This window comes from Galendromus occidentalis, unplaced genomic scaffold, assembly GCF_000255335.2.
Source record: "Galendromus occidentalis unplaced genomic scaffold, Mocc_1.1 scf7180000077436, whole genome shotgun sequence".
NCBI classification, from domain to species: domain Eukaryota; kingdom Metazoa; phylum Arthropoda; class Arachnida; order Mesostigmata; family Phytoseiidae; genus Galendromus; species Galendromus occidentalis.
In genome coordinates this window covers 294,922-321,206 of record NW_003805424.1, presented here as the reverse complement: position 1 = coordinate 321,206, position 26,285 = coordinate 294,922, and the positions used below count along the sequence as shown (strand labels likewise).

The following is a 26,285-nucleotide window of genomic DNA, read 5'->3' as shown; positions in this document are numbered from 1 at the left end:
ACTATCTTCTATATATATGTATGAATGTTTGTAGCTTTTCAGAAGATCGCAAGCCAACGGACCGAGGTGAAGGGCTATCCGGCACCGGTCGCTGCTCTGGACTGAGATCGCAGGCAGTTGCTCGATTGAGCGAATCATCACCTTCAGCTAATCTGAGAGATTGATGTCTGCTGAGCAGTCGGCATTGTGCACGTATATGATTCTGTGTCCGATACAGTGATTCCGAATATTGACGATGAAATGCACTCCTGATATCTAAGTTCCCGGGGCGTAGTCGGGACTGCAGTTTCCCAAATCCCATGTCGGAAATTCATGCTTGCGCGAATGCGAGCGTCTATATGATTATTCTTTGTCGGCCAATATCTCGTCAAGGTTGAGGGACTTGGTCAGCGCCTCGAGATTCTCGAAGTCCTCAGCGCTCCCGTTGATGACGCGAGTCTCCTCTGACACCGTGACGGCTTTCTTCGTCACGATCACCTGCGTTGAACGATGTATTATTGATTGCTACTGTTGGACCTGATATCGAACAACGGTTATTTTCGAATGTGATGTGATCAGAATACCATACGGTTGAACGAACCTCAGTGGTCTCCAGAGTGAAGCCGTCGCCTTCCTCAACCTGTTGCGTGATTTTTCGCTCAGCTACTTGCTCGGTCTGGATTTTCTTCTCTGCGTTCCCGTCATCGGACTTCTCGACAGACCGGGTTTTCTTTTCCTTCTTCTCGTGACTCTCGTTCTTGTGCACCTGAGAACGCGAGTCATTCTTTGAATTCGAGATCGAGTATGCAGGACGAACAGCGTTGGGAGATAGCTGGCTTCTGAACGGAATGTTTTACATACGGTTGTTTCAGATTCCTTTCCATTTCCGGTCTTCGGCTCGATCACGTTATTGCGATTATTGTCCTTCTTCTTCGCGCCATTCGCAGCTGAATTCTTCCTCGAGTTCTTCTTGTTCTTCTTAGACACGCGTTTCTCTCGCGCATCGCTCTCCGGAACCGTCTTCGGGAGAATCCGAAATTTCAATTAAAAACACTAGCAGACACTGACTAATGCATCGTTCCACCTTCTAGAAAGAAAGGAGGCTCACCTTCTTCGGAGCGGCGGCTCCGCTTAGACCCACATCGATTGGTCGCTCTTCTACGTCAGTCTGGCGCAACACTTCACGCGTTTGTTGCTGCGACGCTTCACTTGCGACTGAGACATCACCGCCAGCTATGGGCTGCGATTCCACGGGTCTCTCTTCTATTGTGGGAACATCGATGGGCTTCTGTGGAAAAGATATTTCGACTCGTAAGGAAGGAAATCGTTGCAGGGAAGGAATATCATATCATGTGATGGAATGATGAGAATCCCTCAGACAGATCCATGCCAGCGCGGTTCTGTACCTCGATTCTCGATTGATCGTCCGCAGCGGAGTGCTTCCCACCCTTGTTTTCGCTCACGACTTTTTTTTCAGTTTTCGTCTTCGTCACAGCCCCCCCATCGTCTCTCGTTTTCGGAGAAGCAGATTTCGTTTTTCCAGCTCCCAGCTTGTCTACTGTAGAATCAGCTTCCGCCAATCCAACTTCGGCAGAATCCTTGTCCTTCGAATCCTTCGATTGCGCGTCTCTCCTCGTTTCCTTGGGCGATGATTTCTCCTTGGTGGGTGATTTCTCCTTCACAGGCGACTTCCCCTTGGACGGCGATTTCTCCTTGATCGGTGTCTTCTCCTTAGAAGGAGACTTTTCCTTAGACGGGGTTTTTTCCTTGGACGGCGACTTTTCCTTGGTCGGCGATTTCTCTTTGAGCGGTGATTTTTCCTTGGACGGTGACCTATCCTTCGCCGGTGACTTCTCTCTTGCCGGCGACTTGTCCTTTCTTTGCTTCTTGCCTACTTTGCTGTCGTCTCCCACTTCTTCGACGGCAGCAGTTTTCTTTTCAGGCGTTGAGGAGGTTGAAGAGCGTCCCTTGGGTGCGTTTTCTTCTTTATCAGAAGGAACAGCGGCGGACGCGGTATCCTGTTTCCCAGAGATCGCGAGTTTCGGCTTTTCGGGTGTGGTGCTTCGTCGCTCTTTGACGGCAACCTTGAAAGAAAGTTTCCAGCTTCAGGCTGAGTCTACTCGAAGGCTGTAGTGTTATGTTCCTGAAGTTCATACGCGCGAAGACCACAGTACTTACCTTTACATCGACAGCTGCCTCTTTCGGCTTGATGATTGATGTCTTCCGTTTGGGTCTAGCGCCTTCGGGGAGCTCGAGAAGCCCACAAGGAGCCGTAATTTTTGTCGCTGATACGGAGACCCGATCGAATTCGGATGCGGAGTTCAAGTAGAAGCCTTCGCCGAGGGGAGTGAAAACGGCTGACGAAATTCCATTGACGTCGTCTTTCCGACAGCAGTCTGCCGTTATGATGCGACGCAGATCTGGCAGGGAGAAGACGATGATCTGTCCCTGGTTCGTCATCGCGATGAGTCCGAACTCGCTACGTTCGTTGTTCTTGAACTCTGCGACCTGGAGTTTTCGAATGCGGGAGCCTTCGTTCGCCGTCAATTTGACCTTATGCAGGGGCTTGAGCTGGGAAGGGAGAACACCTTGATCTGTTCCTCTGAGCAGATCACCACTCTCCACAGGTTCGGTACTGAGCTCTCTTTCGGATGGGCATCGTGGCAAAGGAAACCGTGCGAATCCACCACGAAAACTCCGAGAACTGGAGCGTGATGCTTGAGATGGATCTCTTTGCACAAAGTCATTGCCAGTGATTCCTCGGTTTTCTTCAAGGCGTAAACGAACACGGCACCGGAGTTGGTGGATGCCCAGAATGTACGGGACGTCGAAGAATGAGAGAGAATATATGCTTCGCTGAACAAAAGAGAGCGGACCATGGAAGACAGGCCGTCGTCTTGCATGATCCGGGACTCGACTTGTCGCTCCACCGGTTTCACGTCATCAAGGTTCTTGGCGGTTTTGCCTCTCTGCGAACGACCCTTCCGTAGACGGCGGAAGCTCTCTCGTAGCGACTTCTTGAAGCTCTTCCGACGAACCATGTCGCCAGAATGAGCTCCCACACCTCCGTGATCCGTCTCGTTCAATGTACATTTGAACATGACCACCTGATCCGTAGCGATGTCCACACACCCGAAGCCGTGCGCCGTACCGACGGAGACAAGGTTCCACTCCTCGTTCATCGCGAGAGCGGTGACGCTTGCTGGCGGCTTAACCTGAACCACGTGGGTCAAATTATATCGGCTTTGGAAAGGCGCCGCTGTGTCGTGGGTCAGGGCGTCGTGACCTTTCCAGACGAAGTGGTCGCGGTCTCCGACCAGATTCAACGAGGTCACTTTGACGTCCAGATTCGGTTCCCCTAAGCCGAGTACGAGAATTTGTCCGGCTGTACCGCCGATAGCCAAGGTTCCGCTGAGGGAGTTGAAAGCAAGCTTCTTCACAGCGAATCGGGGGTCATCCGAGTAAGGATCGAAGGAGCAAACTTTTGTGAATTGCAGGAACTCGTCCTCGTCCTGATCCATCAGACGCGAGGAATCGTGGCACCTAGCGGGAACGGGGAGAAAAAGAGAGACGCTCATTCGGGGAGTTCCTTCGAAAACTCAACACGCGCATTCGGATTCTGATGCGCTATCATGGGGACATGAGTCTCGGGCTGGATGAAGAGATATCATACCTTTCGGCGAAAATTGAGCTCGTTTTGATGCAAGACAGAAGTCGGAGGACGACTCCCGTCGCATCATAAATCCTCACGCTGCCGTCCTCGTGTCCCGTTAGAACGAGATCCGAGGTCTCGTTCTCTGTTCCGACCGGTTTCTCGAGTTTTCCGCCTTGAATCGGCCATTTGGTGCAGGAGAATTCGTTCGCGGCGACGTCGTCTGTGAGCTTCGCGACAATCTCTTTCGGAACTCCCGGCGCGTGGATGACGTTCGTGATGGCTGAGCAATGCAGAGGGAACAAATAGGGCAGAGCGAGAGGCTTAAGATCCTGAAGGCTGATAGCGACAACCTCCTCTTCGACGAGAACCACAACGACTTTCTTCGCTACGACGAAGAAGTCGAGAACCTTCGAGGTGAATTCGAAAACTTTACGCTCGATGGGTCCCCGATGGATTGACAGCGTGTACCGGTCACCGTACTGCGCCCGAGGCATGCCGCCGGAGAAGATGAGCGTTCTTTCATTGTCGAGCGCGTAAAGCTTATCTATGGCTTTGCAGTGATGTGGGCCGTAGATTTGATCGACCTGGAACGAATCGAGCACGAATTCCAAGAGGAGCTCAAAATTCAGACACCGTGATACGAGCTCGAGCTCACCCGTTCATCGATGCTCACCTGTTTAGTGGATGACGAGAGGATCGTGCTCCAAACGGCGTACCCTCCGTCGGTGTGACAGGAGACAAACTTGCAATCATCCACGATGTGGATGGATGAGAGATCCTTCCGAGAGATATAGGTTTGTTTCGCTGAAAGCTTGTTCAAATCGAACAGCACAAGAATTCCTCGCTGGTAGCCAACGATGCACTGATCTTGATTGAGACACCGCAAACATTCCACTCCTCCCGGGCTGACTTTGAAATCTTCAGGGACCTGAGAAACAGATTGGATGACGCATGGAATACAGATACTCCCGCCATCTCCTCGGAGGGTGTCCTCCGCTCCCCGATAAACTCTCGATGAGGAGCTAGGGTAGCCCGTTCGAGGCCCTATTTTAGTGATATTCTTATTCGTGATCGAAAAGCGAGCAATACCTTCTCAGTTATGAGATCCCGTTGCACAACCAGATCGGTGAATTTGAAAGTTTCCAGATCGACAACATAGATATCACCCTGCTCGGTTCCGAGCAATAGCTGCGTTTTGTTGGGTGAGATGCAAACACTGAAGATGCGCTTCTCGAAGTTGTCGATCGTTCCCACGATCTCCACCTGGGTGTCCACGATTTCCCACAAGGTGAGCTCATTGTTCTCTTGGACCGTTACCAAGCGCCCTATAGCAGAAACTTTTTTCAGATTCGTTCGAGAACGTTGACAGAGACATCATCTCGAGTCCCACGGAAATCAATCCGACGGATGTCGTGAACTGCAATTATTGGTTTTCTTCTATGATGAATTGCTCACCTTGACCAGGGACGAAATGCACTTCTACGACTGAGCTCTCTTGCGCATGGTATCCCACGAACTCGACTCCAGGTGCGCCGTAAACGCGGATTGCTCCGTTTTTCGTGCAAATGCACATCAAAGAAAGATCTTCGTCGTAGGCCAGAGACGAAGGCGAATGTGGGAATCCGTGAAACACGGTCTGAAATCAACACGACACATCAGGCGAATATCGTGTGAGCGGAAAATCATGAACTTTCGATTATCATATGTGATTTCTCCTCCACGATACTCATAATCGAATCATCATCGAATTTACCCGAGAGAACGCGAAGAGTTCCTTAACGGTCTTCGCTCGCTCGAGCGTGTAGCCTTTCCGGCCGGTTATGAACTTGAACATCTTGTAAAAATTTATTGTGTGCTCGGTTTGACACGGAGAACTCGGATATTATCGATGATGCACTGAAATACAGAAAGTGAAATCAATATCGGCTTCGACGATAGCGTTTCTGGGACGAGCCCCGCTCGATTCTCGGAAGAAGTTTGGCGAGAGCTCCGAACCCCACCCGATGAGCTTGTCGGTAGCAGAGATATGCAGACCCCACCATTCGATATCTGCGATAGCATTCGTGGCAGCGAAACGCTCGTCGGTCCCAATCGTCGGAGATGGACCCCGATTCACATACGGGTCAGGTCAGACGAACGGGCCCTGATGTTGGCGAGCCCCGCCGCCACACAAATCGTGCGAGTCATCACAAAATTGATTTGGAATCCCTCCCATCGGTACGCGAACGCGCTGCAAGCTCCTAAACCCAAATTGTTCCGGGGCTGAGCATAGTTTTTCGAATCGTTTCGTTACGTGTCCTCAGGACGGAGCTATTGAACGTCACGCGGAGTGAGACAATGCTTTCTTTCAGTATAATGGTTCTGCTCTGCCGCAGAAAAGTCGGGACGCGGTGTCCGGTTGCCATAGAATACGTGGCCGCGTCTGTCGGAGGAGGGAGTCGCCGCGGTGAGAGCGACAGCACAGATGATTCGGAGTCACAGCGGGTCTGGTCGCTTCCAGCCAAATTTCCGCACAAACTGAGCGGAGCGACACAAGAAACAGGCTGGACTCTCCCCTGTTCCCCAATTCGACCAATTTGAATTAGGCGAGTAAGAATTGTGGAGCTCAGCTCCGATGTCCGAGAGGACTCGCGAAGTTGATCTCGGAGACGATTCCGATCATGTTTCGAAACGCAAAAGGGTGCTTCCCTGTTCATTCACAGAGAGGGATCGGTCAAGAAAATTGATTCGGAATAATTCGAACAGGAGCTCGCTCGGCTCGCCTGATGCGCATTGGCGGCGAATTTCCTCATCGGTAGGGGATCGGATTCGAGGGTCTGACCGATAGCGAGAGCCATTTATCTCTCGCGAGACGAGAATCATCTCACTGGTCATCGTTTCGGAGTGACGTGACCCTTTGAAATGAATCATCTTACGATGTCAGATGTCGAAACCGCGCATGAATCATCCCGCGGAGAAATCATTTTGGACTTCTGCCGACCTTATGGAACGCTTGCCGAGGCTCAGACCCGGCGAGCTGCTCTAGGTTACGAGAATGGTTTCTGGATCGACAATAATCATCCACTCGAAGCGTATCGCTCGTCAAAATATCGGCAAAGGTCGATTCGGGGATCGTACTCGTCCGATATCTGACGACGGTAGATTCCTCTAGAATATGACCGAATCCCAGTATCGACCGTGGCTGAGTGACTTGACGCAGTTTCAAAACTCGGCGAGTTCTCCCTGCCAACGATCCCCCCTACCCCTATCTAATGAGTATGCCGTCTGAACTCGAGAGGCATACAACAAGTTTCCAACCTGTTGAATACATGTCCCCGGCTTCCGCTCCTGACCGTCAGTAGTTTCTGTTGTCGGTCGCGTTCGATAGCGCGGCTATTGTTGCTTACCCAGCCGGCACTCCCAAGAGTCCAGGATGGCATCCGCTTCCACAAAGCTGTTGTCACGAATACCACACGCCACAAATGCGAGCGTGTCGCAGCTCACTCACGACAACGATACACGGGTTGACAGCTAGAAAAACGATGCGAAGTATTGCACCAACGTACAATAATGTAGCAACACTTCTCTATGTATCTGCCGTGTGCCGAAGGTGTCTCCGTGACGGGCTGTCCGTCCCTCTGGCAGCCTGTTGCCAGTGTATGTCTATGTACCAAGACAAGCGGCGGCGATGGCGGCGGCAACAACTTGAAGAGCGATGCTGAGTTGGACGAATGGAAGAATTTCTGTTATTTCTGCTGTCGCTGCCTCCCTTCTACTAGCTGCTGCTGTGACGGACCGGTGAGCTGCTAGCCAGCGGCGGCGCGACGGTGAACGAACACAACAACGGCAACAGAAGAGCGGGAGGAGATGATGATGGTACCTCCCTCACTCGTCGACGACGGCGACCACCACCACCGCTCTTTCACTCACGGGCGTGGCGCTCGGAAGCCCACGATGAACGCATATCTCACGGGACGGGCGCTCCGATTGAACCGCCGTCCGAAGCTCTACGGCTCCGATCTTGATCTGGACTCATGCGCACAGCATGCCGAGAATTTCCAGATATCTGTCTGTCTTCTACCGTTGAGTCCGCAGACCGTAATGGCGATCCCAGCCGTCGGTGCTCAGCTCGGAGAGGCCCATCACCCATCCCCATCAGCAAATGACGGAAGTGTTCTCTGCGAGGATCGTGCCTGCGGATTTCGATCCGGATCTGTACTTCCCACATGAGAAAATCCGGGAAAGAAGCTGAAGAATTTACATGTGGGGAAGATCCTCAGCTGCCGGGAATTTCTCCAGGCGAAAATTTTGTTAACTGCATCATCTGTTGCGATGGTCTTCGAGGAGTAAGTGACTCCTGACCTCCGATGATTGCGATCGATCAGGGAAAAATATCCGGAAGTGGATTCGAGGAGTGTTAGCAGAGGCGCGAAAGACTGGCGACGACTTATTTGAAAGACTGCCCGACAGTCCGGAAAACTGAGGGACCATCGGGGGTAATCGAGCGGGGAAATGGCGATGAGCTTGGTGATTACGGCAGAAGGGGAGAGGTTCGATACTGGACAACAGGCTTCGACTGCCCGGGTGACCAGAGGAATTCGACGACTGTCATACAATGATGAGGAGAATCGACGGAATGCCTCAACCTTCTCCACTTTCTCCACTTCCGTCCGCCACCTGACGCCGTCCACGGTTCCGTCCACGATGGGACCAACGGGGTCCACAATCTGAGGGATTCGCACGTGTCAGGGTAGATTCAGCCGACCAATCGAGGAGACCATCAGCGTGATATGCACCGTCGAAGGCCTGGCGGGAAGCGGAAACAGCAACTTGGAGTGGCGAGCTCGATCCATATCCTGCTGTATCACGTTCTCCATCTATGATATCCGGACGCGAGCGCCGATTCCATATTCTCATGACAAACTTCCTTGCTCGCTCGAAAATGGCTCATTCTCGGCTAGTCTTCGTACTGAGACTTCTCTGAGACAGGGTCAACGCGGCTCTCTGATCCCTCGATCGAAGTACCTGGTCGGACGGGCTGAGAGTCAAGTCTCTGAAATATTACCTAGGGAAGTTCTTCCCAATGGGCTCCACGATAAGCTCTGTGATTTCGATGTGAACTTGTCATGGTTATTCCTAGCGTTTTGACGCCGCGCCCCAAGCGCGCAAGAATCACGATTGCCATTCGATCACGAATCGTATTCTCGAACCGCGCATCTGCCGTTCGCCCCCCGGGCGAATCGCGGATTTCACTCACGGAAACCGAGACGGAGAGTACGAATAAATGCTCCCGACGCGGGATGACACGCATCGGAAGCCACTAGGTTTCGAGCTCGGCGCATCCGACGGAAGACTGACTCATTCGTTCACGGAAGCGCAACTCGATTCCTGAATTCACGTATTTGCGCAAAACTCACTCCATCGACAGCTCGCGTCGGGTATCCATCAGTCTGATTCCTGCTGAGGGACTCGAAGACCATTAGAACTCTCTCAGAGATCATGTCGAGTGGAATCTGGATTCCGAAAGCCGCCTAGCACAAAGATGTTGCATCGGACTTCTGGGGGGAACCTATGAGAATTTGGCCTCGTCTATATTTCTGGTCTTTATTATCGGAAGGAAAATCGCTCCCGATTGAACGTTTCATCCTGGATGAGGAAGGGAGACCAGCTGACCAGCTGAAGACCTCCCGCATGACTCCCTCTGAGCTTCTATCATTTCTGGGACTGACTACGTGTAAGGTGTCATCCCCTGAACGAAGCTCGAAGTCTCTATCTCAAGACCCAGTCTACCTTCGATGAGACAAGTATCTCGATGGAAAGGATTTCAGTTTATGTCCCCATGACGAGCAAGAGGACTGAATAAATGTAGAAGAACTTTATTCCACAATCGAATATGGCTGCGTGTAGAATCGAGGGTACAGCTCTCGGGAGACGGTCATTTTTGTTCGGAACCGTTCTCGCACTCGCTCCACTCTAGATCGAGCTCAGCATAGAACTCGTTTGGTGACCGTGTCGTAGATGTAGACATGGGGCACATCAAGGTTGCAGGAGCTCATGAAGCATTGGGATCTATGAGCAGGCAAGAAGAGCACATCATGATGGGGAGGATGCGCAACGCTCAATTCTTCAATCGGAGTACGTCCTGTCAGACCGACCGCGTGTATCTGCAAGGCCTGCGGTTCATCGAGAATTAGTGTCACGATCGGGTCCAAGTCTAAGACGACAATTCCGGAACATCACTTCCGTCTTTCTTTCGAATTCAGACATGGATATTTCTAACCTGAGCCGGCAGTCTATCGATTTCGTCGTAATTCTTCAGGTCGAAAACCATGCTTGGATCGACATATTCCGAATAGCCGTTGTCAGGGAAGTTGATATAAACAAAACCTCGATCATCATATTGGGGTCCATCCTCCGAGACGCACATGGCTCGGTCATAGAATCTCACATCGTCACCCTCAGCTATGTGCACGACGTACCAGCGGAAGGGTACGATCTGAAAGGGCGAAACGTTCCGATTAGGTACAGCTATGCTCCCATACATGCGAGACGAGATTATCCTTCGTCCGCTTCTTGTGCCTGGCTTCCTCTCATCTCAAGATGAGCCTCATCGGGCTACTTCCATACCTCTGTTGTCGGCGATTTAGGGTTGAAGGCGTACGTCTGGCGCTCCCATTTTTCAAGACCGGGTCCCTTGACCTGTACCATGAGAGACCGGTCTTCTAATACACAGGACAAGTACCCGTGAGTTGAAGGCTGGTCCATGTCGATCTGCGGTACTAGCTCACTACTTGGCTCACTACTTGGCAGAGCTACTTGGCTCTTGTTGCCGACAGATTGGTCCGGCTCCTCAAAGATATCGTCCAGCGCCACTGAAGCTCTCTGACCTGACTCTTCCGGTAGATCGGAGGAAGCACTCTCCCCGCTGAAGAACGTCACGCCGTCCTGCGTGCCGTTTCTATTCTCAACCGAGACGGCGAATCCTCCAGGCTGAGATGAGTCACTTCGAAACTCTTGCTCGATAGGTCGACTCTCTTGACCAGTGAGATTCGTTTTAGTTGACAGAGAGATCTCCTCGGATACCTCTCCGAAATTTGGCTTGGGGCCCTCGAAGCCCGGTGTGGAGTCCACGTCTCCAGGCGACATAGACGACTGACATTGTAGAACTTGAGAATAAGATGAGAAAGTCATTGGAATCGATAATTAGAGCGAGCGAAAAATACACAAACATAAACCGGAACATGAAAAATTGAATACCCTTCGGAGCTAGCGCGTCGATCCCGGTCAGGATCTTCTTGATGACGTTCGTCTTCGCTCCAGCTTCAGTGCAGAAAAATCCCGGATGACTCTGGATTTTTTCGTTCCCCCAAGTAGCGACGCAGAAAACCTCCCGGAATGCAGCGCCGGAATTCGTCGTTTGGAAAGTTGGCTCTATGAGATGTCTAACGAAGCACTCTTCAGCCAATTGGTTCTCAAGATTGGGGAGGAGCGCAGCAGCATCCGCTTCATCCTGAAACAAGCAAAAGTCTCAAATCGGCCTTGACTAATCTTCATTGGCTCAATCCATGTTCGAGCGGAGAATCGGATGATGCAGACAGAGAAACTGACCTGATAGACTGCGGTCTCGAATCTCCGAGCTTGCTTCGCCAGAGACGCCGGAAGAGGACTCCTGACCTCACCTGCCCTCGGCTCCTTCTTGTTCCGGTGCTCCGGCGGATTCGGCGGGATGACCGTTGAGACTCTGCTTGGCTGAACCTTTGTACCATTCCGAAGGGGAGCGGGAGCTCCCTCAAACTTCAGCGGCTCACTCTCTGCCATTCCGAGAGGTTCGAACTCAGGCTCGTCATACCCCGAGGGGAGCAGATGGGAGATGGATGGCAGTCGGAGCACCTTTTGGGAGAGAGAGGGCTTCATCGAGTTCCTCCTGAGACTCCACAAGATTAGGGTAAACATAAGGAGATGGATCCGGAAAGCACCGAAATCCTTCCCTTCGGCGATCTCGAACTTCTAAACCGTCCTGACCCGGAGAAAAGGGCTCCCCGATGATGATATGCGCCGAATTCGTTCAGCTCCGGGAGGATCGCTCAGAGGACATTGCTTTTAAATTTCTGGGCACTCTATGGTCTCGCTTCCGCTTACGGTCGGAAGGAGACAGGTCGCTCGCTTTCCGAAAGTTCTATTTTGCTCTTTGAGGAAAGCTTAAGCATAAGACGTTCGCATCATGTGAGGCAGATGGGCCCCTGGGATTCCAGGAACAGGGAAGGATTTGAATCAATGAGATATCTGATGCTAGGCCTAGGCGAAAACTTCCGTCCTCCAAGAAGCTGTCTCTCGCAACTGTTCAGCGTAAATTCGAGTCATAGGCATTAGGCATGAACGCTGAAGAAATCTCACCCTCACGACGAAGTGGCCATCCGCCGCTCTTTTGACCCGGCAAATATCCGCGAATCTGGTCACCAAGTATTTTTCCAGCGCAACGTGATTCTCGACAGAGGGTAGCTCGATGTCGAAGTTTTTCCTCAGTATTTGTTGGACGTGATTAAGAGGAACTTCGCCTCCTGCTGAGACGAGGGCGGCTCCCAGGAGATTCTTGAGGAATCCTTCTTCGACCATTTCCGAGTTAGAATCTTCCCTGATCACTCACGAAGAAAATATTCAGAGCGCCGTGAAGTGTGCACCAAAATAAGGGAACAAAATGTCGCGATGTTCAATGGAAGCCCGCCAATGGGATATGGAATGGAAGGTGATCCAATGTCTGGCGAAAGAGGAAGTTGCCCGACTCGACTGCCGCGTCGGTTTGAATTATTTTCCGGTGCAGGTCGATCCTCGCCTTCTACGCTCTCGATAGTTCGGGCTTGAATGCTTTATTGGAGTGTTTGGTTCGTGGATCGGTGATTCAGTGATCGGCTCGATGAAAACTCGATTCATGGCGAGACTTCGGCTCCGCAAAGAAACGACATGTATTTCGCGAGGGCGCGCCCTGAAATTGAGAGCGCTACTAGAGGCTGCAGTTAGCAGCAGAGGCTAGAGAGATGATGGAACAGAGGATGGGAAAGCCATTCCTGATGCATGCTTCCCCGAAAACCCCAGGGATTGCTGAATCGTCTCGGAGGGATTTCCCGGAGCGGCTTTCAACTTTGGCGGTAGATTACGACTGGTACGCCAGATGCGTAACGAAATGGACCACGATGTAAAATTCTGAATAGAATCGGCTGACGATATTGATGAAATAATTGAGAGGCGCTCGCATTGGGTGAAACCAGCGAATCTGTGGACTGACCGTATTGCTTTCGTGTTGACGATTTTTGCGGGCATCCCAAATCCCAAGTCGCGTCCTGCAATTGTAGAAATTGAGGAGAAGAAGTCGATAATGATCTCGTTTCGCGCAGTGGGACGAGGCTCCCTGAAACTTGGCGACACTCACTATGAGATCGAGTGCGGGGTCAGTCGGGTCTGATCGTCTTCCAACTTTGGCCTCATCAGTTTGGAATTCGTTCTTTCATTCATCTTTTCGATACCCCGTATTCGAGTTTTAAGGCTCGAGAGCATTTATTCGATAAGAATCGAGACTTCCGACCCGCCCTCTCCCCATTTCCGCAACTAATCCCCCATTGCATGATCTGATGCTTGATGCTCAACGAGGATCCATGGCTGGAATATGGGGCCCTCAGCGAGTATTGCGGCCGAATTCTTCGATTTCTTGCATTTGCGAAAAGTGGAGTAGACAACTTCGAGTTCTCTCACTTCTTTCACCTTTCACCCATGCCGTCCCTGGTGGTGCGAGCAGAGATCATCATCATCAGTTGTTGACATACACTGGTCTGCAACTGTTTTGTCGAATCGAAGTTCTCTCTGATGTGATGATACTACAAGGTTTGATTTCGTGCCGCAACATGCCGCGGGAACGAGCTCCGAGACTGTAGCTCATCCCCCTCGAGTGCGAACACCATTCGCTCGTTGGGCAGGACCCTCCTCCTAATGCAGAGTCGCCGACGCGCTATTACCACCATTGAGAATCGCTGATCTCAATACGCTGGAACTTCACTTCGAACAGGAAGCGGGGAAGGATATCGACAGCAGAAGATAGAGAATCCCCCCGAAGCGCGCTCGTTCCGATCGGCACCGTAGACTCTGGAATTCTCCTAGAGCCTCGGTTTTGCGGATTTGAATTGACTTATTCAATATTCATCCATTAAAGTCATTCCTTCATCGATTTGAGAAGCGAACACTGGGAGATTTTCTTCAATGATGTCTCTACCGCCGTCTCACATAGTCGTTTCGTCGTCACCGACTATCTTCTCTCAAGTACAGACTTTCCCGCAAGCCACTATAGTGCAGTCAAACCAGACGATGGTTCAAGTTCCGGTATCCGGGGTGAGTGACACATCGAGGACATAAATTCCCGAATTTCTAGGTCTCGCTACAGCAGGACCGTAGTCTTTCGAGATCAGAACGTCGAATATCTCTTCCTCTTTTCTAGCTCGGTCCTAGCGGTCTTGTCACGACCATTGTAAGACCGATCCAGAGCGTGATAACTCCGTCGGCGAGCAACATGATCACAAGCACCGCCCAAGCAGTGACAGCGATGCCCCAAGTCGCAGCTAAGGTTCGGATGGACTTAGCTTCCTTTTAGGTAGAATATCAGCTCCGGAAGAAAAGCACTGAATCGGCTTCGTCGCCTGGTCCCGAATAGTTTCGGAAGCATCGCTTGCTGAAGAAGCAGGAGCTCTTACCCTTTTGGCGTCTTGGACTGTATTCGATCTTTTGATTTCACTCGGCTGCCGTTTGGGTTGCTCACCATGAACACCCATGAAAGTTCACGCCTCTGCTTCAGGTGAATAACACCCAGGTCGTATCGGTTCCTGCGACTCAGGTCCAAACTCCGTCGCGGCCGATCCTAGCGACAGCGTCGAATTCTGCCTCTGCAACCGCGACGACGGTAGCTGCCAGTAATAAGATGGACGAGAGCAAAAAGAAGACTCAAATCCGAAGCAAAGCCTCCAGTCAGCGGCTTCGATCGCCCAGCGAGCAAACGAAAAGTGAGTGATCTGATAGATGATAATAAGCATCTTGTTCCGTGATTTGAGTCACCAGGACAGAGACATCGCCTGAAAGCGGTGCCCGATGCGATTGCATCCGGGAGCTTCACATATAATCGCAACCCGATACGATCACTATTTTCAGCGTTGTCTCGGTCTCAAAGCTGGAAGATCTTGTGAAAGAGGTGGACACCATGCAACAGATCGACGATGAAGTAGAAAATGTCCTATTCTCATTAGCGGACGACTTCATAGACAATGTAGTTAATGCCTCGTGTCTCGTATCGAAGAATCGGAAGAGTTCGATACTTGATACGAAAGACGTGGCTATTGTAAGTTCAATCACCACTCTGATGCTGAATCACCATCGACGGGACTCCCGAAACGTTCCCGGGAACTCATCATAAATGCTCATTTCTCAGGTCCTCGAAAGACAACATGGCCTGTATATACCAGGATTCGGAGGCGAGGATCTACATACGTACAAGAAGACAACGACGGCTGAAGCCCATAAGCAGCGAGTCGCTTTAGTCCGGAAAACCTTGAAGAAATTCTAGGGATGTTCATCGTGAGACCTCACAGGAACGTTATTGATCTGTTCGAGAAGCTGTTCGGATCATCCTAAGCATCTCTCCCAAAGCATGTATCACAAGTTGAATCGTGATCCACCCTCTCAGTCGCCGAATAAAATCGTCCTCATCGGTATTTCGCGCTGCGGCATTATAATTCCCAAATTGTTGCTTCTGGAATTCTGTTCGGAGCAAGCTTTGTAACTCGTCCAGCATTCTCTCATTCCTACTCTTCCCGCGTGGGATACAGGGAACAGAGTTCCTCCATGGCCACTCCTGGTCACCTCCTCCAATGACATGGAATTGCTTTCGGAAAGCCTTTATTCACCTCTCATCTCGCTCTGCGAGTGAACTCAAGGAATATACTCCGCTCCTGCTATATATATAGGTCTCATCTAATCCTCCACATATGTTGCTGAACTCGGGACGGGAGCCTTGCCTCCAAACTCAGTCGGTATGCATCAAATCTATGATTATCTGCTCAGGAGCAATATAATTTCGGGCTCGAGACCCCACATTCACCATGCGGCGAAATTTCCCCGCGCCCTATTCGTGCAGGGAAATCGCTAGGGAATGTTCAAAAAATCATTTCTCATGACTCATGAATGCGACGCATTCTGGACGCCGATAAAGGGATAGGAATCAGTTTTCTTGGTAGTGAAGCAGGGAGTCACGAAAAAAACGAAGGAACAAGGAGTACTGGAAGCTCCGAGAAGGCATTCGTTCGGAATTTCCCCGAGTCTCCCCCGCTGCGAGCGAACTCGGCCGTCGCTCCTCTCCTGGCATCTAAAGATCCTTCCCTGGAGCTTGGGGGGAACAGGGAACCTATTCGACCCTGAGTATGAGATGGACTCCAGAATCCGTTTCCACAGGACCAGACATCTGTCCTGCTTGCAGTGCAAATGTGGCTTCCTCGAAAGGTTTTTGCATCGCGCCCCTACCGAAGAAACCGAGATCTCCTCCTTTCTTCGCTGAGTTGCAATCCGAGAATTGTGAAGCCAGCTCCTCGAAGGTCACATCGCCGGACTTGATTCGCGATTCATATTCTGGAAGGGGGAATCCCATTATTGGATGCTCTAGGGCGAAAGGCTGAACTTCGGAACTTGCTCGGGAGTCAAAGAAAATAAGGCATGAGTGTTCAACCTTTCAGAATCGCCAAGGCTTCTTCTTTCGACCTGGTGATTTTTTCCTCTCGCCAGGAGGACGGCCTCCGAGAGTCCCTGTGCTTGACTAGCAGATGACTCGCCCTGAAACGAAGGACTCGAGATGTTTCATTTCGTTTGACCGCGCTCACTCAGAACTCGGGAAGGGGTCTGAAGCCTACTCTGCAGGCATGTTCGGGTTTACCTCCTCTAGAGTGTCGATGTAGCAAGCCTACCTGACTTTGTCGCCTTTCGGTTGCGCTGGCTCAGTGGGAACTTCCCATTGTGATTCCTTCGTGTGGATGTTCAGATAGTAACAGTCACCCGAACTACGCGACGTTCGCTTTTCCCAACCGGCCGGCAAGGGGGCATCAGACATAATGATCGACACCTAGCTGAGAACCTCCGGCGGAACTTGGTCTCGTCGATGCGCTGATGGATGATCGCTCACTTTCTCTCACTGACAATGAGTCGGGAGAAATGCACCAGTATTGTCGACTTCGACCCACAGCGCCCTACGGCTCAGTCGAGGGTTAGGTCACGCTCGCTCGCCTCTGGCTGCGTCACGGGAGCGCGGTTTCGACTCTTCGGTTGAGAATCCGATCTCCAAGTGCTTCTTTTTCTTCCTCCGGGAACCGGTGCATCAAGAGGTAGCTGTGTGGTACTTGGAAGCGGCTCGGACGTACCACGAATACAAGGCGTTCCTTCGCGCTGTCTCTCCGGCAACGATTCTCACCATCTCCCGAAATACGGTCGAGATGGGCGAACGTCATGTCTCTCCCCGCCTGGCCTGGCATCGGATTTTCGCGACTTCCGGCCGCTGCCGGAGATCAGAATGGAGGAAGTTTTGTTTACCTTGTGAAACCTTTGTGGTGCGTTCCTTTCTAAAATGGCCGCAGTATTGAGTGAGTGAGCACCACCACCAGTCCATAGCGGCCCAATAACTCAGCGCAGTGAACAGCTTTTCGTTGTGCGTCCACAGATATAAGTCGAGTGATTTAATTCTGTGAAAGGCCGGCCCTCTTGGCCTGCCGAACATCTCCAACGCGACTGAAATGGATCCTGACGACAGAGAGTTTGTTCCTCCGCCAGAGTGTCATGTGTTCGAACCATCTCATGAAGACTTCAGAGATCCTCTGGCGTATATCGCCAAGATACGTCATATAGCGGAAAAATCTGGAGTTTGTAAAGTTATTCCGCCACAGGCAAGTACCAAAGAACCGCGTGAGTCGCGAGTAAGAGGCAGCGTCTAGTTGCGGAGCGCCGCGAAACAAGCATAGCCATTTGTGATGCGTATAACCTTGAAGCCAGCGTTGAAAGGAAGACAGAAACGCTATTTTATCAATTGGAGTTGATTTTCTTGGGTGCTGACCGTACAACCTGCTGGCTTATGATGAAGTTTTCCAACTTGTCGCTTGTCTGGGCATGACTAGGTAGAAAAACGTGCGAGCACCTCCCGACTTGCCCATGTCTGGGTGATTGCTGAAACGACGAGAATTTCAGGACAGAAAAAAAGACTAAGGGCCTGAATACACTTCCTGAAGTGTAGAGAAACTCCGTCACCGTGATTTGTTCAACTTCGAGAATATCCGAGTTGAGCTCCAGCTTCTTAGGCCTGATGCGTTGAACATAATTTATTCTGTCTTCTGCGTTCTATCGCATAGCTGTGAGCGTTCTATACGCCATAAGAGACAACCTGATGGAGGATTCCAATTATTTCACCTGTATATGGCCGCTTAGCAGCATTTGACATAAGTCACGTAGACCAGCGGCCCCGCGAGGCCTGTGGAAGGCAGTCTGGCAGCCAGCCGGGCGGAGGAGAGGCATCACCTCATTGTGGCAAATCATTGCAGATATTGTCCCGCGATCTACGACTATTGGATATTGGAGGATATCCTCGCAGAGTCTCGGATCCGATCCTAGGGGCATTCGATGTCGACGGTAGCTGCTCGAATTTCTGATCTTTCGCCCTAAAACGCGAGGTCTCAACATCTACCGATGTGAGTGCTGTTCTAGCCACGCCGATCCCCGATACGAGTGCAGCGACGATTGATGTTGGCTTCGCTCGAAATATTCCGCGAACGGTTCGTTGCCGAGTGGCGGACGGCTCGGGATCAAGACTCACTCAGAGATCGCGAATAAAGCTGTATCCTCGGCTAAGAAGAGCCGAAGAATCGACATCGCTCAGCGGAGATCCGCGCGTACATATATTCAAGCGATGATCGCTTGGGTTCGGAGCATTTCAATCAATCAGTGAGTCAACCGTGACGAGCTCAATCGTTGTGCAGATTGGGGCGCAGAGTCACTACCCGAGGGTATCGATTTCCTCAAAATCATGTGGAATCCTCGTACCCGATATCGTCCTCCCCTGGAAACCTGAGGCTCAGGTTGCCCGGCGCTGCCCCAGACCCAGACTTGGCCCAGAGTATTGCTCGAGGATCAAGGGGATCCGAAGTGTTGGTCATTGGAGCAGGTCGATCTAGATTTCGCTCGAGTTTTCGATTGTCGTAGCGTGCGGTGCTGCTGCTGCTCCCCGACGAAGTTCAGTCCTCGTCGGGACGGTAATCTGATTCTTCGCTAGTCGGGGCCATCTCGGGGTGGGCCCCCTAAAATCCATGGGGAGCATGTACCAAGGTCCATCAGGTGGCAACGCGCCGTAGCGTGTGTTCTCATTAGAGGTGCTCTTTCCTTTCAGGGCTGGCAACCGCCTTTCGTCGTCGACGTTGACAACTTCAGATTCACTCCTCGAGTTCAGCGACTTTCAGAGCTGGAAGCATCGTCTCGATTAAAACTTAACTTCCTCGACAAAATCGCCAAGTTTTGGCATCTCAGGGGCAATAGTCTCAAAATTCCCATCGTTGAGAGGAGAAGTCTCGATCTGTTCAAGTGAGTAGATGCACGAGGAACAGAGACGTACGATTGCGACGTTTCGATTTTCATTATGTCTAGCGAAGCAGAACAGAAGACAAATCCGACCTGATAGCCTTGATGAAAAAAGCTCCAATCCGCTCACCTGGGTCAATTTTTTGGATTTCAGGCTGCATCGCATCGTCGAAAGCGAGGGCGGTTTCGAGCGCGTCGGGAAAGAACGTAAATGGTTCAGAGTTGTGCAGAAACTTGGTTTGCCCCTAGTGAAATCGCTCTCCACGGTATTGCGAAATCATTACGAACGGCTCCTCTTGCCGTACGACATCTTCAAACAGACTGGAGGTTTCGTGGCGCCGGACGAGAAACAGAACGAGTCGAAAGCGGAAACCGTTGTCGATAGAGACTACGTCCCGCACGACATTGTGCAAAGGCAGAATATCCCGCCTCCGAGCACAGTGAGCCAAAGAAGGAGCAAGCGTCATTGTGAGCCGATTGTCAACGACGAGAATCAGGAGGAAGACGTCAAGGACAATAAGGAACTCAAACGATTAGCCTTCTACGGAGCAGGACCCAAACTGCCTGGCTATTCGCCACCGAAGAAAAAAGGAAAGGTCGACAAGTCGACGAACGATAGCGATTCAGCCGTTGCTCACATCATATGCAAGGTGAGTTCCAAGAATCCTTCGCTGATGCCGGCGAGAAGTTTCCCCCGACAGGGGAAGCGAGGTCTCGACTAACTCATGATACGATCCGCAGGCTTGTCAAAAAGGCGACGATGAAGACCGACTCCTAATGTGCGACAAATGTGATTACTCGTTCCACTTGTTCTGTCTCCGACCTCCCTTACACGAAGTTCCTCGCGGAGAGTGGCGATGTCCGAAATGCGTGGCGAACGAAGTTCTCACTCCAAAAGAGGCTTTTGGATTCGAGCAAGCTCGTCAGGAGTATACTCTACAGGAGTTCGGAGAGATGGCAGATACGTTCAAGAGAGACTATTTCCACAAGCCGGGCCATACTGTCAAGACGAGCACAGTCGAGAAAGAATTCTGGAGGGTACTATCCGACATACACGCAGACGTCACCGTTGAATACGGTGCCGATCTCCATTCCGCCGAAGTTGGGAGTGGTTTCCCCACGGCGAATACCCCGGGACTCCTCCCCGAGGACCGAGAATACGCCACATCCTACTGGAACTTGAACAACATCGCAAACCACGCGTCTTCCGTCCTCCGCTACATCGACGGCGATATCTCGGGCATGAAAGTGCCGTGGGTATATGTGGGCATGTGTTTCTCGACGTTCTGTTGGCATAACGAAGATCACTGGAGTTATTCGATCAATTACCTCCATTGGGGGGAGCCGAAAACCTGGTACGGGGTACCCGGCGACGCTGCTGAGCAGTTTGAAGCCGCCATGTCGAAAAAAGCACCGGAGCTTTTCGAGGTTAGTTCCCTCCTTGTTCGGCTTCCCAAGAGCGTCCCAATGTTTCATATGCTCCGTTCGCCGAATGCGATCGTCGTGGAATCGTGGCGGTAACACGTCGACCCTCTTGTCGATGACACATTCTCGCGACATTTCAGGCTCAACCCGATCTCCTACACCAGCTGGTCACAATCATGAATCCAACAATACTCCAGGATGCTGGAGTTCCAATATATCGCGTGGATCAGAAACCGGGGGAATTCATTCTCACTTTCCCAAGGGCCTACCACGCAGGTTTCAATCAAGGGTGAGCTTTATTTGCGAGTACCTCGGCAAATCGCAGCTCTGGCCGTTTCGGAGTGTCCTCCCGTGGAGTCTCCGGGCTCGAAACGCTGACTAATCGACCAATCAAGAGATTCTCTTTCCTCGCAGGTATAATTTCGCCGAAGCTGTGAATTTCTGCCCGGCTGATTGGTTGTCCATCGGTCGCTTGTGTATCCACCACTACTCGCTCCTCAATCGCAAGTGTGTCTTCAGTCACGATGAACTCATCTGCAGAATGGCCACGGAGCCGGAGAGAATCGAAGTCGGTTTGGCGACGGTCGCTTTCGAAGACATGCTGATCATGGTCAAGTCCGAGACCGCTCTCCGGAACATAGTCAGAGACTATGGGGTCGTGAAATACGAGCGGGTTGTTTTCGAGTTGATAAACGACGATGAACGACAATGTATGGTGTGCAACACGACATGCTTCCTATCATCAGTGACATGCGAGTGCAAGGAGAACGCGGCAGGATCCGCGCTGGTCCCGAGAGGCGAAGACGGCGTCGAGCAGAAGAACAGCCTGATGACTTGCTTGCATCACTTCAAGAGTATTTGTTCCTCGTGTAAACCGGAACAGCTCATTCTGAAGTATCGATATACACTCGACGAACTGCCTGAGCTGTTGGATAACCTTCGGAAGAGGTCGGAAGCTTTCGATTTGTGGCGCAACAAAGTCCGCGAACTTCTCCGGAAGGATAGAGATCCGAAGCCCACACTTGAAGAGCTGAAAACCCTCGTCAACGAAGCCACGGAAAATTCCTATCCACTGGTCGATGGTGGAGCGATTTTGCGGAAGGCCGTAAGACAGGCTGAGACCTATGCCCAGTATGCACAGCAGCTCTTGGCCACTAAGATTCGCACGCGCCGTCAAGATATCAATCAGCCTGTGGGCCGACTGACTAAAGAAGAGCTGGCCAAATTTTACACGTAAGTAGCCTCGAGTCGAGTCGATGCTCTTTATTCGGTTGAGGTGAACGCCCAACGGTTGCCTCTGGCGATGAACCTTCCGGGGTGTGGGGCCTTTCCTCACTTCGCCGCCATCTCAAGAGAGCGATTTTTCACAGAGAAATGCAAACCATGCAGTGCACCATCAAAGAAACGGCTATAGTGAAAAGCCTGATCGATAAAGTTGAAATTTTCTGTGCGGAAGCAGCGACTTTCCTCCAGACCGATGACAGCGACGAATCTCTTCCACTCGACAAACTCAGGGTGAGCGGCGGAAGATTACCCTGCCGATCGTGTTGTCAGCATCTGTTCTGTGGGGAATCCCGGGCCTGGTATAACATTATCCAATATCTCTCCAGGAAATGACGATTCAGGGCGAGGCTCTCGATGTCGAACTACCTCAGTTGACTCAACTGAGATATAAACAAGAACGAGTGGCCTGGCTCCGGAAAGTAGGACCCTTCTTGGAACCGAGGAGAGACAACTGCCAGAGTCTGGGCGAACTTACGCTCAACGATATCCGCGGTTTTCTCCGGGAGGGCGTGAATTTGGCTCCGCACAGAAACGTTGAAAGTAGAGCCGGGCAACTCCAACAGATGTTAGTGGACTGCGAGCGCCACGAGGACTGGGCGGCGGAAGTCCTGAAAGCGAAGTGAGTGATCTGTTCGGTCCCTGTCCCATTTTCGGCCAGGGCGAATCAAAGTTGAGATTGCAGATTCCTGCTACAGAAATGTCCTTTCATTCAAATACTGATGTCGAACTCTTTTCCGTCCAGAGTCAAACCAACGGTGGCTGATATTGAGCAACGGCTACAAGAAGCATTGCGGATTCCGGTCAAATTGCCGTCAGTCCTGCTGCTGGAGGAAGCGTTCTACAAAGCCAAAGACTGGATTGAACAAATGGATACGCTCACCCCGAAACGAGATCACCGTCCTTATCTTGATCAATTAGAAGCTCTCCTGAACAAATCAAAGAACATCCAGCTAGGCTTGGAGCCTTGGTCGTCGAAGTTGGAGGAGCTGGTCACCAATGCGAAACAGTGGCGGGAACGCGCGACGAAAATTTTCATGAAGAAGAACACACCAGCAGGAGTTCATCTTCTTGATATTCTGAGTCCGAGAGACGATCCTCTCAGCCTGCGCGGAGTGCAGATAAATAAGAAGGAGGAGATAAGCGTCGTGAGTAGAAACTTTTAAGCGCATTGATTTCACGAGATGTCCGGTGGCTGCTTCCATTGGGTAGCGGGTCGAAGCTTGATCCCGAAGAAAATTATAATCTCACAAACAATGATCTCCTCAGGCGGAGGCTTTCGAGGCGACGGCGATCAGAGAACTCGAGTATCAGCGTAAGCTGCGGAAACACAACCAACAGAGACGCCTACGGCCGACGAAGCAAGGCGTGGAAGAAAAGCATTGCATATGTCACAAAGCGTTCAATCTCAACATGATACAATGTGTTCTGTGCAACGACTATTTCCACCGTAGGTGTCCGATTGCGTGTTTGTATGCCTAAGACCATTTTCCCGAGAAGCTCCGATTTAATCATATTATTCACTCGGCCTTGGGAAGCTCGAGAGAGATCTGGAACCATCTCAGAAACATTTTTTTCCAGTGGCATGCGTGCCTTCATCGTGTGTATTGACACCTGAGCCTATCTCGAGCGAAGCCTCTTCGGCGACGAACTTCAACGCCTTCAAATCATCGAAAACAGCGAGCCTCATTCCTCCTAAATTCTTGTGCATTTGGTGCCAACGAGGCCGGAGGCCTGGACTCGAGAACATACTGAGTTTGTTGGTGAGTAAAGCCCCGATACCTGGCTGCCTATTCCATATATATTCATTCATCCACCCTGCTAATGTCACCCTCCGCACAGTTATCGTTGGAGAGTATCCCAGTCCGGCTGGTCGAGGGCGAGGCGCTACAATGGCTCACTGATCGCGCCATGCTATGGCAGAACAAGGCCCGTGAGGCGCTGCGGAATCGCGAAGTGCAGGATGCTATCAAGAAATTGCATCACATTTGCAACCAATTAGAGCGCGGGGAAATGGAGAAACTCGAGGCGACGTTCGGACTTGCGGCAAGAAGGAAGCCGAAGAAAGGCGCCTCCACGACGAAATCGCCCGAGAAGAGTGCCTTCCAAGACGGCTGGTATTATTCGCGACCGCTCATCCAACTGTCGGAGAATCTCTTGCTGCATTTAGAAGAGGTCATGATGGAAGGGGATCTACTCGAAGTCTCGCTCGAAGAGACGATGCTCCTCTGGAGAATAATCGCTGTAAGTCTCGAGTAGGGAATGAGAGTTGTGGAATATTCTTGTTTCTGTGTCGAGAAGCCCCATGCACGCGAACTTCGGTCCTTCGCATTGATTTCGCAATTATTCCGCAGTCAACGAGGGCTAACCTCTCCGCATTGAGCACTGGAGCCAATCTGAGTGAAGATTTCCCGAAAAAGCGCGGTAGGAAACCAGCGATCCTCAGCGAAGACGGACGACGCCAACGAAAAGTACTCGTGCCCGCGGGGGCCGTCAGCCTCAATTCCCGCTTCCAGCCCACGAGTCATGAAGCGGAAGAGGACGCCGAAGGGGGAGAGGAGCTGTAAGTACTCGCGAAAACTCGAGGGAGGGGGAAAGAGAGCTGTTCGCCGACAGGCTGTCCGCCCAACCCTGGGATCATATTTCGATCATATTTGAGACAATATTTCCTGAGTAGGTACATGTTTCAACGCAAAACGCCAGAGAAGGGCATCGTCATTGCGTATTTCTTGTCGAGGACCGCGGAAGTCTTTGGGGGAGTATTTCATAGAGGCTGTCCTTCATTCCCAGGTGCTCTGCGGAAAAATGCTCTCGGCCGGAGGAAGATTCCGTTAACTGGGTCCAGTGCGACGGAGGCTGCGATAAATGGTATCACATGCGCTGCGTAGGTCTGCCGGACGACCACAAAATGGACGACGACTTCGTATGCGGACCCTGTTCCACGCTGATAACGGAGGGACACGATTCTAAATAGGATCTCTTCGTCGTGGTTCGCGTCGCCACTATAATGTAAAGTGTGTAAATATTGTTTATAAATATACATGGACCGCTGTTAGAGCTTTCCGCAGTCGGTGGAAAGATGGCTTCCTCACATTGGACGGAGAACAAAGAATTCTGAGAATCAATTTGAGAGCCCCTGCCTTGCGGCGCCAGGCGACTCTGACATTTCCTCATCGATCCATCTGAAGATAGAGCGGCTTCAGATGAAGGGGGAAACTGTCAAATCGTCCACGTCCCCCGTGAAGATTGTTTTTCTTACATTAGAGCGATCTCTCCTCGAGCATAATGGAGTTGGAGGCCGAATCCCTGCATCGGAGCTCCTGATTCTTGAAGCATCTTCGCTACGAGCTCGATGTCTTGTTCCTTTTCCCTTGAGTAAGAACTGACTTTAAACAGCGAATAACGAACAGCAACAAAATGTGTTGACTGCCCGAACGCTCCTCGAGTGTTCCCAACGACTGGAAGACGTAAACATGGAAAAGATCTCCTGTATTCCTTGACTATTTCCTTCGTCCTACAAGTCGGTATCGCTCCGTCACTGACGCACCGCCGGGTCTCGCGGAGCCAATCGGAAACCATAGCATCTCCTGTCGAGTATGATGTCATTCTCCGCGTGGATTCGAGATCATTTATTCGAGGGATCCAGTCAGATGTAATATTAATTATGGGTGGATCAGCGCGGTGAGCTGCCCGTCCGGCGAAGGTTGGATATTATGGAATAAAAGAATGACTCGGCTGATTCGCTAAGATCAGGTCAGTCTTCTGTGAAAACGCTATCCGTATGAATTTTGGTCAGACTCGGTTTCTCGAAACGATCGGGGAAATTGGGGGATCCACTAGGACTCGTCGACTTCGCTGCTCCAGCCCAGAAGAAATGAGCGAAGCCTCGGACCTCGCGTGCGCGATCGGGCCGAATCGCGAGCGCTTGCGCCCCACCGCTAGCGGCGGGTATCTATCGTTCCGAATTCGTGCCGTATCGTAGCACTCGGAGTCCCTCGTGAGACTTTGCCCCGACCATTAGGACTCAACGCTGCCAGCCCAAGATGGAAAATAATTGTAGATTCCGTTTGCAAGCTCGGTTGGAAAGTAGAGATTGTTCTGTTGTTCAAGCATCGAATTTTCCTCGAGGATGCTGAAAAATCGTGAATACTGCCTGAGCCGGCATTGTTCTGATCACCAGTTTTTCCAGCTGAGCTTCTGAGATGTGTGGCCGAGAATCGCATGAGAGGGTGAAAGAGGATTCTTGAGTGTACGGACGAGGCGGACATCGGGTTCTGAGGGATATCCTGTAGGTACATCCCATAATCCCGGCCATGAGTCGGTCGCGTTAGCT

General features: G+C 51.3%; 5 protein-coding genes across 5 annotated transcripts; 2 read left to right on the top strand and 3 right to left on the bottom strand.

The window, feature by feature from the left end:
* Window positions 1-114: 114 nt before the first annotated feature.
* On the bottom strand, window positions 115-5,468 carry l(2)gl (LLGL domain-containing protein l(2)gl). Its single transcript, XM_018639395.2, is given in 12 exon segments — window positions 115-477; window positions 581-745; window positions 841-999; window positions 1,088-1,267; window positions 1,386-2,063; window positions 2,158-2,552; window positions 2,555-3,522; window positions 3,653-4,218; window positions 4,308-4,562; window positions 4,724-4,959; window positions 5,090-5,270; window positions 5,388-5,468. Coding segments are annotated over 12 exon segments (3,999 nt in total). The 3' UTR covers window positions 115-342.
* Window positions 5,469-9,597: 4,129 nt separating this feature from the next.
* LOC100902838 (uncharacterized) lies at window positions 9,598-12,226 on the bottom strand. Its single transcript, XM_003742968.2, has 6 exons — window positions 12,008-12,226; window positions 11,222-11,503; window positions 10,871-11,123; window positions 10,241-10,779; window positions 9,894-10,109; window positions 9,598-9,786 (listed from the first exon to the last, which is right to left on the bottom strand). Exons 1-6 carry the CDS (start codon window positions 12,224-12,226, stop codon window positions 9,598-9,600), a joined length of 1,698 nt encoding a protein of 565 aa, XP_003743016.1.
* A 1,230-nt stretch (window positions 12,227-13,456) lies between these two features.
* On the top strand, window positions 13,457-15,357 carry Taf12 (TATA-box binding protein associated factor 12). Its single transcript, XM_003742937.2, is given in 6 exon segments — window positions 13,457-13,987; window positions 14,094-14,219; window positions 14,448-14,652; window positions 14,798-14,802; window positions 14,805-14,984; window positions 15,075-15,357. Coding segments are annotated over 6 exon segments (777 nt in total). The 5' UTR covers window positions 13,457-13,861; the 3' UTR covers window positions 15,210-15,357.
* Window positions 15,358-15,528: 171 nt separating this feature from the next.
* On the bottom strand, window positions 15,529-17,020 carry LOC100898261 (peptidyl-prolyl cis-trans isomerase NIMA-interacting 1). The gene is made up of 3 exons (XM_003742938.2): window positions 16,600-17,020; window positions 16,365-16,468; window positions 15,529-16,267 (listed from the first exon to the last, which is right to left on the bottom strand). The coding sequence occupies exons 1-3, from the start codon at window positions 16,740-16,742 to the stop codon at window positions 16,047-16,049; spliced, it is 468 nt and encodes a 155-aa protein (XP_003742986.1). The 5' UTR covers window positions 16,743-17,020; the 3' UTR covers window positions 15,529-16,046.
* A 398-nt stretch (window positions 17,021-17,418) lies between these two features.
* On the top strand, window positions 17,419-25,068 carry Kdm5 (Lysine demethylase 5). The gene is made up of 14 exons (XM_029111370.1): window positions 17,419-17,568; window positions 19,059-19,249; window positions 19,401-19,896; window positions 19,988-20,674; window positions 20,812-20,960; window positions 21,086-21,904; window positions 22,042-22,186; window positions 22,282-22,574; window positions 22,698-23,100; window positions 23,222-23,402; window positions 23,534-23,715; window positions 23,795-24,196; window positions 24,307-24,515; window positions 24,743-25,068. Exons 1-14 carry the CDS (start codon window positions 17,419-17,421, stop codon window positions 24,924-24,926), a joined length of 4,491 nt encoding a protein of 1,496 aa, XP_028967203.1. The 3' UTR covers window positions 24,927-25,068.
* The last annotated feature ends 1,217 nt before the right edge of the window (window positions 25,069-26,285 follow it).